An 11912-nucleotide genomic window follows, 5' to 3' on the forward strand; every position below is an offset into this window, starting at 1 on the left:
ATGTTGGTAAGCTTTATATTCAGGATGAGAATCAAATTACGATTAATAAAGCAATATACGAATCCTTTCTACTAGAGTATGGCAGTACGAGCCATCACTCATGGCAACGTGGTTCTACTTATCCGATGCATTGTTAAAAGCAAGGCAAAGCAAGGTTAGAGATTCTTGTGCAGGTACTGCCGATGGGAAGCGAATCTAGAATATTTAAAGTAATAGATATTCTCAAGGATAACATGAATAATATTGGTAAGTAGTTTAATTTGATTTTTCATAATGACAGTAATTAGATATTTCAAAGATATGTATTAATTACTAATATTTGCAGGATCCAAGGTTTAAAGTGCATTAAACGAGGACAATTTGGAAATGCTCTTACGTAGACATAGAAAGTGCAAGATACTGGATTCATTAGTCATATTGCTGATCAATTCATAAGACGTATGCTGATAATAGCAAAATGGAATGTTCTGATTCACTCAAAAATTTAGGAGATCCCGTATGCTAGCTGTTAAAAGACTCACAATTTTAGGTTGTTGAATATTGTACTTAGTTGAGAACAAAAATGATGCAAATGTAGTATATTTTGTATGGATTTATTTGTCTCGTTTAATTCCAGTTAAATATTGTGACAATTTCACCAAAAGTACGAAAAAGGACAGTTCAAGGACGCAGCGTGCTTATTAGTGGCCCTTTTGGTTTCTAATTAAAAACCTAAACAGTAAAACATTCATTATTGGTTTCAATATGTAATTTTTATATCTAATACGACTACTAAGCTGTACTTTTCCTTTTCCTAGGTTTTGACCAATTCTTTTGACTGACGTAATACCATTGTTGGAGGAAGAAGACTTTTTTTCCAAAAATGAACAAAGATTGAAGTATAACACAACATAATTCATGCCTTTCATGTGAAATAGATTTCGATGAACGTTGGAATAAAAAGAAGTCTTCGCCTTTTGAATAATCGTTGGATAATAAATTATTATCAAAAAAATAAATGAATCAACTGACTCGCTTCAAAGGCGTTCATTGGCGATGTAAGATTCATTATGGCTCTTATTAAATTAGCCATTATTGCTTTAACTTTAACATGTTCTCTCAATTTCGTTTACACCAATAAATCTTCATGAAACTAGGAAACGATACCTTTATGTAATTTTGGCGCCATAGAATTAGAAATATTCATATTAATTAAATGATAATTTTAAATTATAAAACAACTTTAATAGTTTAATAAAATTCACTTTCAACAAATTAAATTTTTTTTCATTTATCATACCACTTCAAAATTAATTATAAAGCACTCCCCTATATAATTCTTATACAAAACCGGCAATTTCCATCTATTTTACATGCTACATAACAATATCTACAGTTTGAATTTAATTAAAAATACAAAAAGTCAAGGTTTAATTTATTTTATTCAGTAATAACATTTCATTACATTCTGTCAGCTACAAATCGTAGTTATAATTGTTAAATATATTCACCATTTGTTAACACAGGCGACACAGGCTTTGCATTTAGCATTGTTAAAAAGATAATAACGCAAACAAATGGACCTGTCAAAAGTCTCGTGTACTAACCATTTGGCAAAAATCTGATTCTACAAAAAACGACGTTCACGGAGTTTACGATCACTGCTGCCAACCCAAATTTCCGCGTTCAGATTTTTGTCCGCCATGTTGTACATGAGGCTTGCCTGAATTGCTCCGTTAGAACGGCCCTAAGGGTGAGTTTCACCAACTCCAACCAGTAGTGGGATTCTGTAACTCTTAGCGACAACTTTCGGTATCGTTAAGTCCAGTTACCGACAGAAATCGCTAAGTGCGATTCTGTAACTCAGAGTCAGCGATGATTGTCGCTTGTAATGTCGGTACTGTCGGTAACCTACCGAATCCTACCGAATAAACGTACCTTTCCTTTTTAAGAAAACTCTCAGTTCAATCTTAGTTAAGCGACGGAGTTACGAACAATTGAAGTTAATATAAATTGTACTAAACCGAATCATTTAGCTGAGAATTGATATTTCACTGAGTTTTTTATTGAAAGGAAAACTAATAATATCGTTATAGCTTAACAACGACCGAGATAGATGTCACTAGAGGTTCAGCGGTACTAATATAAAATTTATCCGACGAATAACTTTAATAAACCTTTGCTTTTCCTTGCACGTATTCCACCAAAAACTCACATTGCTCGTAATAAATAATATATACCACATCAACTATTATATTGTGAGTGTTTTTGGCCTCAAGTGGGTCAAACCCCTTAACGACAGCTGTCGGTATCGCTAACTACCGACAGTTATCGCTTGCGCTATCGAATGAGCGATTCTGTAACTTTAGCTTTACGACAATAGTCGGTGCAACTCATATTTGTACGATAACGATAAAATTCGTTAAGGTTCTAGGGAAGTTGGTAATATTGGTGTATTTAATACCAACCGAAATATGAATTTTTGTGTTTCTTGACTATATCAAATTTGACTATAGCAATTCTTACTATAGCAAAATTATCATATTTTATTTAAAAGAAGTATTAAAACGTAAGTATATTTTAATTAAAATAAGTATTAAAAATTAATGTTTTAACATTTTTTTGAGTTAGACAATGTACAGTTAGTGCTTGTGTGCTATAGTTAAATAATACAATTAATTCTATATTTTAGAGAAAACCTCTGCATATATATATATATATATATATATAATTACTGCTTCTATATTCTAATATTACTTTTTCCCTCCTATAGTTGCTTACACTATTTCCACAATGATGAGAAACTAAAATCGCATGAACGTGATTGTGCGCAACTCAATAAAAACATCAGAATTGTGCTACCTGACAAGGACCGTTGGGTTTCCTTCAATAACATGAAGAACAGTGAGAGGGTGCCATTTGTCATATACACTGACATTGAATGCTTGCTTGAAAAAGTTGAGCAAACGGATGACGATATTGGTATTTATCAAAAACACATACCTTTTAGTATAGGTTATTATTTTAAAAGCGTTCGTGATTCATCGCTCTCAACTTACAAATCATATCGTGGACTTGAGTGTATAGAATGGTTTGTGCGAGAACTCGATAAAATTGCTAGCATAGCGAGCGAAAAACTAAAGACTGTAGTGCCTATGAGAACGCTAAGTATGAGTGAAAATTCAAGGCATTATACTGAGCCCAACTGTCATATATGTAAAAAGCCGTTTCTTCCAGATCAAATACGTGTTCGCGATCATGATCATTTAACTGGTAAATATACGCTAGTTAAGCATCGACAAAAAACGATCGAAACGCCATCTCATGAGAGCGCGAATACATTATCAGGTACATAAATTTAAAAATCGTAATATTAACCTTTGCTGAAAGAACTAATGATAAAATTTATTAGCATGCTCACAAAATAAAGTAAGGCTAAAAGAATGGCTCTTTTACTAAGAAGTGGATTCCAAACGGTAGATACCAGCTTATTTAGGCGAAAAAGCTTAAATAAAGGAAGAAAATTAATTGAAAGTTATCACGTGAGTGATGTAGTGGAGGAGATTTACACAGACTTTCATATTTTAAAAGGTTTTGTTCTGCGTGAAACTCCTGGTGGTTTAAGTACCAAAACTGATACCAATATATACAGACCGGAAATTCAGGTAGGAGATACCTCGGTAGCAAAATTGATCAATTTGACGTCAGTACGCTTAGAGCTTTAGTTATTTCGACGTCATTGGGACCAATTTTCCTATAGAAGAATGATTTATGTAAATAGCTCAGTATATTTTATCTGTACTAAATTTACCCCTATATTAGATCAATCAAGATCGAAGTGTCAAAGATACACTATGCTCCTGTAAAGCAGGAAAAGGATATTGTAAGCACGCTGCCGCAATATGTTTATATGTAAATTTGGAAAATACGTGTTCAAAAACAGATAAGCCAATGATATGGAACAAGCCTGCACAATCATAATTGGATAAATACCATAAAGGATCGAAAATTATAAACCTTTTTCCACCAAAATTAGTGATAGGTGATACTGTTTTAGTTTTTGAAGATGTAACGAATATTTCAAATAACCATTTTTTTGAAAATTCATCCTTCATCCATATGGTACAAGCCGAAAAGAACTCCATTCTAGAGAAAGAGGAAAATTTGTTACAAAAAACTCGAAAAGAGGAAAGCTATCGCAAAATTTTGCATAAATTATTAGAAAGACAAATTGTTGCTGACCCTAGAAGCTACCATTCTTACGAAACTTACATGTTTCAAAATAAATTGAAATTAGTAAGACAAAAATGTTCAGCGGAATATTTATCTTTTTACAACAAATATGTAGTAGTCTCCGAGAAAACCTGGGAAGATATTTGCTTTTTATCACTGAAACAATCCGAAAGTTATACTTGGTTCAGGGAGAGACATGTAAGAATAACATGCAGCAATAAAGCACATGCTATTAAAACAAGGCAGTATAATTTTGAAAGTTTGGTCCGGCGGTTTCTTAAGCAGAAATATTCTGTAAATCTAATACCAACTTTGCGCTACGGTATTGAAATGGAGCCTGAAGCCAGATCTGCTTTTCAAAAGGCTACTGGCTACCACGTTCACCAGGTTGGTTTAGTAGTATCCTTGAAGCAGCCATTCCTGGCATGTAGTCCAGATGGTGTTATTTTTAATGAAGAATGCGAACTATTAGAAATCAAATGTCCACATAATCGGCAAAATGCAAATATTGTGGATAAAGAAAACTTCCAATCTTTTCTTCCATATTTGAGTTTTGAAGAAAGTAGAAATTTGATTTTAAAAAGAAGTAGTCAGTATTATACGCAAATTCAATTATCCCTGTATATTCTTAATGTTAATACTTGTCACTTGTTCGTTTATTCACGTGGACAGTATGTTCATCTATTAGTCGTGAAAGATGAAAGTTTTCTTTTAGATGTTGTGCCAAAAATAGAACAATTTTATTTCAAAAATTACATTCCACTTTTAGCGCAGTGTAAACAATTTGATTGAATAAATAATTAAGAAACATAACATTGATACTATTAGAAATATTTGTAGATAGATTAAATCATAATGTTGGCTTAATTAATGGCTCTTTGTTATTTGCAAGCACACATGCAACATGCATAATTGTATCAATATATGGAAGCATTTCAATATTCACACGATCCAGCACTCTGAATATTTTTATCCTCTGAATGGCCCGCTCAACATGTATTCTAACACTAGCTATCGAATATCCTTCTAAAACTTCTTCCCTTGTAAACTGTGGATCAAATGCAAATGGAGGCATAATAATCGTACATTCTTTTTTTAATAACTCTGATCTAATTTGAGGAAAGCCTTTGTCAGCCATGACTTCGTCACCGGGCTCAAGGAGTTTTATAAAACCTGAATCATTCGCTATAAAACCATCCGTTGCACGACCCCCATAGCCTTTTGATATAAACGAAATGTAACCAGACGGAGTAATAGCAATTAAATATTTTAAAGTAAAACCAGATTTATAGGTAGAATACATTAATGCTCGTTGTTCAATTGTAGGAGGCGTTTCACATTGCAACTCAGTACAATCAATTATTGCCCGACAATTAGGGTAATTTGCAAATGATGCGGGCGTTATTAGCTTTACAGCTTCTTTTGAGGGCCAAAATATCCAGGTTTTTGTTTCTTCAAAAACCACATGAAGGATGCTATAAAAAATGGATGATGCTGTTACTGTGGAAACTTTAAAAATACATCCAAGTGCAGTAAACGTTAAACCCAGTTTCATCTTCATTAAGAATAGAAGTAGTCTATCTGCAGGACATAATGTTCGATAAAATTTTGAAGGGCCTTCAAAATGTACTTTTAAAATATTTAAAAGTATCATAAAAAAGGATATTGTAACTCCCCCTAATTGTTTCATACTACTGTTATCTTTAATATTTGCTGACCATTGAAATCCATCCTTTATATTAACATTCGTTGCTATAGACTTTGATTTATAAAGTTTAGGAAACATAATTTTTTTATCTTTATTAGTGGGTTTTTTAACGAAGATATATGTTTGTGTTGACGCTTCATTTCTGGAAGAATCTTGCCAACAATATAGAGTATTTGAACGGTCTACACCGTTAGCAATCGTGACTTCTTCAGAAGGATCTGTTTGAACGGCTATCTCGCATTTATTAACTAAAGGCAAATTAACTGTTTCAATAAAATCCGAAACGACACCGTCGGAAACAATTCTTAGTTCTTCAGACTTTCGTGCCTCTCTGCGTTCACTTCTTTCTGCTCGTGCTGCAGTAGTTGACGATATTCTTGTCCAAGGAAAAATTGTAGGATTATAAGAATCCTTTCTGGGATCATTACATTTTTTACCTCCGACAAAATGTTTACTGCAAATGCGTGAATTTTTGGTCGGAATCCAAGGCTTATTTTTATATCTGCCAACGAAAAATGAATCAAAATCAAACCATATTATCATTTATCAAACAATATTTCCTCACTCTTTTCGACGGATGGATATTATCCATTTTTTTCTTCTTTCTTGTTCGTAACTACGCCCAGGAAATACATAAAAATGGAGTTCACGGTTTTTTCTTTCACTACTAGGACACCCGGGCACGCAACAAATACGGTTTCCACTACTTTTAAAATTCATATCCCTTATTTTATAAAAGAAATTAAATTATTATTAATGGTAGAAACCAAAATCGAGATTTTAAATTTCTCCCTACAACTTATAAAAATTGACGACTGGAGGCGTTGCAAACGATGCTTAACTAGCGTATAGGGGACCTGTTCATAATAATTGTAATTTAAACTTTAACGATTCACATGTAATACCAGTAATTTTTCATAATTTATCAGGTTATGATGCACATTTTATTTTCGGTACAATCGCTAACTTGTATGAAGGTTCAGTACACTTGTTACCTGTACATAAGGAGAAGTATATTTCATTCACTAAATTCATCCGTAAATATAATATACAACTAAGGTTTATCGATTCTTTCAAATTTATGGCATCTAGTTTAGACAAATTGAGTTCATAGTTAACGAGATCACAGTTAAAAAATTTAGAGTCAGAATTCTCATATTTAAACATAGAACAATTTAACCTTCTGACAAGGAAAGGTATTTTTCCTTACGATTACATAAATAGTCTGAACCGTCTGGAAGAAACTGCTTTACCTCCACGCGAGATATTCTATAATAGATTATCCGATAGTGATATTAGGGAGGGTGCGTATAATCACGCTAAGGAGGTATGGACCAAATTTCAAATACGAACACTTAGGGAGTATAGCGATCTCTATTTGAAAACTGATGTACTATTGTTGGCTGACGTTTTCGAAAATTTTCGTGATAGCTGCATGCAAACTTATAATTTGGATCCTGCTCATTATTATACACTCCCAGGCTTCACTTGGGATGCAATGCTCAAACATACAGGAATAAGATTAGAACTTTTCACTGACGTAGAAATGCTGCTTTTCGTAGAACGGGGCATACGTGGTGGTTTAAGCCAATGCTCGCACCGCTATGAAAAGGCTAACACAATCGGTACATGCAAAACTACAATCCCGAGGAACCTTCTAAGTATTTAATGTACTACGATGTAAATAATTTGTATGGGTGGGCAATGTCTCAACCGCTACCTACTCACGGATTTCGCTGGATTGAAAATGTTAATAATTTGGATATCTCTAATATACCGATAGATTCACCCGAGGGTTATATTTTAGAGGTTGACTTAGAGTATCCAAGCATGCTTCACGATAAACATTCCGACCTTCCGTTTTGTCCCGTACGTGATGCACCACCGAGTACACGTCAGAAGAAGCTACTTGCAACTTTAGAAAATAAGGAGCGCTATGTTATACACTATCGTGCTTTACAGCAATGTATGCGTAATGGTGTTGTCTTAAAACACATTCATCGCGTTTTAGGATTTCAGCAGTCCACCTGGTTACGTAAATATATCGATCTGAACACTAGTTTGCGTGCAGCATCTAAAAATGAGTTTGAGAAAAATCTTTTCAAATTAATGAACAATACGGTGTTCGGTAAGACTATGGAGAATGTTAGAAATAGAGTTGATGTGAGACTCGTGAGTAGGTGGGAGGGAAGATATGGTGCTGAAGCAATGATTGCTAAGCCTAATTTTCACAGTTGCACTATATTCAGTGAGAATTTGGTCACGATTGAATTAACAAAATTAGCAGCTAAATTCGATAAGCCTATATACGTAGGTATGAGCATTCTTGATATTTCGAAAACATGTTTGTATGATTTTCATTATGATTATATGCTTCCTACGTTCGGTAGCAAATGTAAAGCGTTATATACCGATATGGATAGTCTAATATACAGCATTGAGTGTGATGATATTTACACTATTATGAGGGAGAATCTTGCTAGATTCGATACAAGCGATTATTCTCCCAACAATCAGTACAATTTACCTCTTGTAAATAAAAAAGTCCCTGGACTGATGAAAGATGAGAATAATGGGTAGATAATGACAGAGTTTATTGGACTGAGATCAAAAATGTACACATTTAAAGTACAAAATAAAATTATCAAAAAAGCTAAAGGTATTAAGACTTACGTTGTTGCTAGAAACATAACCTTCGAGGACTATAAGGACTGTTTAACAAATTTTACTGTACAAGTCCGCAATCAAAATTTAATTCGCTCAAAATTGCATAATGTTTATTCGATTACGCAATGGAAAGTAGCTCTCAGCCCATACGATGATAAGCGTTATATCGTGCACGGAACTGTATCGACTCTACCATGGGGCATTATAGAATAAATTAATTATATTTAAATTGAATAATTTTATTAATAAATATTGTTTTTACAAAATATTATCTTTATTTATCCATGAATTATGTTTATTATCGAATCCTAACCACTTCACAAAGACTTTATCACCCTTCTTACGTAATACCTTCTCCACTAGATATACATTAGGATTAGCAGTTTTTAAAAGTTCATATTCGTAGAATCCTCCGTATATATCAGTATCATAGAGTCTCTAAGTAAATATATAACAGGATTTGTTTTCAACACTTTTATAATTTCAAATATTTCAGTTGTCCAATTTGGTGTGTATCCCTTTGCGAATACATTCTTGTATTTACTGATTCGAACAAAATCACCTACTTTGAACTTGGCACGGCCAACAATCTTTATATTATTGTATACTGTAGTCAGGAGCATATTAGCATGATCTGGCGTCACATCAACTGGTCGCATTCCTATAGTACGATGTTTTCTTGCGTTGTAGTCTTCAACTAGTCGCTGCAGTATGCCTCGCCACTTATAATTTCCATTCAACGTAAATCGTTTCCACATTTCAGTCTTCAGTGTGCGATTCCAGCGCTCAACTATCGTAGCTTTCAATACGCTGTATGTTGAGTAATAATTTATTCTACGTTTTTTTATAAGCGATTTGAAATCACTATTATAAAACTCCTTGCCATCATCTGTCTGCAAATTTTTGGGACATCTCCCACTTTTCAGAATCTTCGTAAATGCATCTGTCACTTCCTTGCCAGTTTTGGTTTTTAGTGCTACTGCCCATCCAAATTTCGACAATGCATCAATAACTGTGAGAATATAGTGGTAACCTCCGTCAGTATAATTCTTCATATCAACCAGATCTGCTTGCCAGAGGTCATCGAAGCCTCGTATTATAACTCTTCTACGTTGAAAATTCCGTCTTGCAGGTACATGCAGTTCTTCGACCAATTTTTTCTTTTCTTCACTATCCATAACTCTTCAGGTATGTGTTGGGTTTACAAGGGTACAACGAGCACTGATGGTAGTAAAAGTTTCTTTTTCCTAATAAAACTCTTTGTCGAATTATTTCAAGAAGAATTCTCCTTAGCATGATTCTCCCCATGAAAAATAGCACTTTTTTTTTTGTTTAATTCCGCATTATCTTCATTATATGTTTCTTTGATTCAGCATCCTCTTTAGTCCGATTCTCCATGAAAATTGATGCATATTTCTTTAAATCTGCATTATCTTCAGCATGTTTCTGCATGAAATTACTCAATTTCACTTGAAAATCATTCAGCCTTCACTCGGTTTCATCCAGTCTTAACGCAATACTTCGTAAAATATCACTGTTTTCTTGCATTTCATTTTTAAGGTTCTCACGTACAGTATTCATATTATCCAGCAGAACACGCATATTCACAGCACATTTCTCATCAGTAGCATCAAATCCTAAATTTGAAATAATATTCCCCTTAGCATTAAATGCATTCATACGCTTATCAAATTTTAATGTTTCATCTTCAGTTTTGCGGAAATATTTTCTCACATTACTGGCAGTGGAAATACCTCCAAATTTATTTATCGACATTGTGAAGTAACACAATCAACTGGGAAATTATGGAAAGTGTAATCTCTTTTATAGGATAATACGTTGTTCATGAAGCTCCTCAATTATTGATTGTATCTCATTCTGATGATTCGTATGACCTGCAGCAGATGATGCTATCAAAATCCTCAAACGTTCAAGTAATTCGTTCGGATCATTCCAATGTACATAGTTCACTGGTTTATCATTAACACACATATAACCGCTACCTTTTACAAGATTCTTTGGAGGAAATAATGGACTAATTATTTTCTTCCATTTATGACCCTTATTCCCACGAAGCTTTCCCTCGCTACTGTAATCTGCTCTGTGTACATTAGTTTGAGAAAGAATATTCTTATATGTTTTTAAATCATCTTCAGTATAATCATGTGGCTCTTTCATGAAGATCAATTCAAATAGACCAATAGTACCCTGATAATACTCATCATCAATAATAATCAAATCTTTACGATTTACTTTAAAAGAACATTTTCCAAGTCTCATTTTGTTAAGTCTAGCATCTCGTTCAATTCCAAAATTATCATCAATTAAATCCTTATTTTTACGCAGAAACATCTCTATATATTTACGTCCAATTGGTGCATATTCTGACAAAGAACTATTTAAATCTAAGGATCTTTGCAATGGTGATGATGGAGTTTCTGCTTGCATTGGTGATGGTATTGCTAAATCATTAACATCCTTTTCCACTTTCACTCCCTCCTCCTCCTCCTCCTCCTCCTCATCCCCATCCTCTTCCAGAGAAAGGTATAATGTTTCATTAGGTCTTGAATTTCCTTGCTCATCATCATCATCATCAGATGAAGGGGTTGGAATTTTAATTCTAGAGTTGTCTGCGAAATATTTACGTTGTGGAGTCGATGAGAAATAAGTTCTTTTACGTTCCGATGGAATAATCAAAGAATTATCGCTTACAGAAGTCTTCTGTAGCGGTTCCTGTTTATACTCATATTTCGGGGACACGAAGGTCATCTCATTATGTTCAGTGAGCTTCTTCAATGGCTCAACAATTGGTTTAAAAGTTTAATTTAAATTGGTTTCCATCATTTCTCTTCCTGATTTGAGTGCACGATATTTTTCACGAATTACTTTACTTTTCGCGGCAATCTTCTTTAGCAGCATCTTTTCTTCCATTTTCCTGCTTTCCATGTTTTCCACGTTCATTCCACGTTCAATCTACGTTTCCACGTTCAATCCACGTTCAATCCACGTTTTTATTTCCACGTTTATACTAGGTTTATTCCATGCTCATTTGATATGTGTGTTCTGATGGACACTTAGCTCTAAACTGAACAATCTTAAGCAAACGGTATACTATTTAATCTTAGCATACTCATCGAAACCTTTCCGATATCTACCATTTTGAATTGTACTATCCTTGTGGATCACTAGAAATCCATAATCATGGTGCCAGCACTTTGAACACAATTCATTGAATTTTTCAAATGACATATCCGTGTTTACATGATCGTTATAAATATGTTTTAAATTAGTACCATCTTGCTTAAAGATTATGAGAAGATTTGCA

The 11912-nt window shown here is 33.7% G+C and overlaps 1 protein-coding gene across 1 annotated transcript; it reads right to left on the reverse strand.

Annotated features, from left to right (window-relative positions):
* Positions 1 to 5062: 5062 nt before the first annotated feature.
* Positions 5063 to 6463, reverse strand: LOC136781446 (uncharacterized). Its single transcript, XM_066740354.1, has one exon. The coding sequence runs from the start codon at positions 6461 to 6463 to the stop codon at positions 5063 to 5065; it is 1401 nt and encodes a 466-aa protein (XP_066596451.1).
* Between the last annotated feature and the right edge of the window lie 5449 nt (positions 6464 to 11912).

This window comes from Prorops nasuta, unplaced genomic scaffold, assembly GCF_024137725.1.
Source record: "Prorops nasuta isolate Cenicafe-Biocafe unplaced genomic scaffold, Cenicafe_Pnas_1.2 PNAS00022, whole genome shotgun sequence".
NCBI classification, from domain to species: Eukaryota; Metazoa; Arthropoda; class Insecta; order Hymenoptera; family Bethylidae; genus Prorops; species Prorops nasuta.

Excerpts from the sequence above, each read along its gene's own strand:
- LOC136781446 (XM_066740354.1), bottom strand. The coding sequence starts at position 6,463 with ATGATAATATGGTTTGATTTTGATTCATTTTTCGTTGGCAGATATAAA.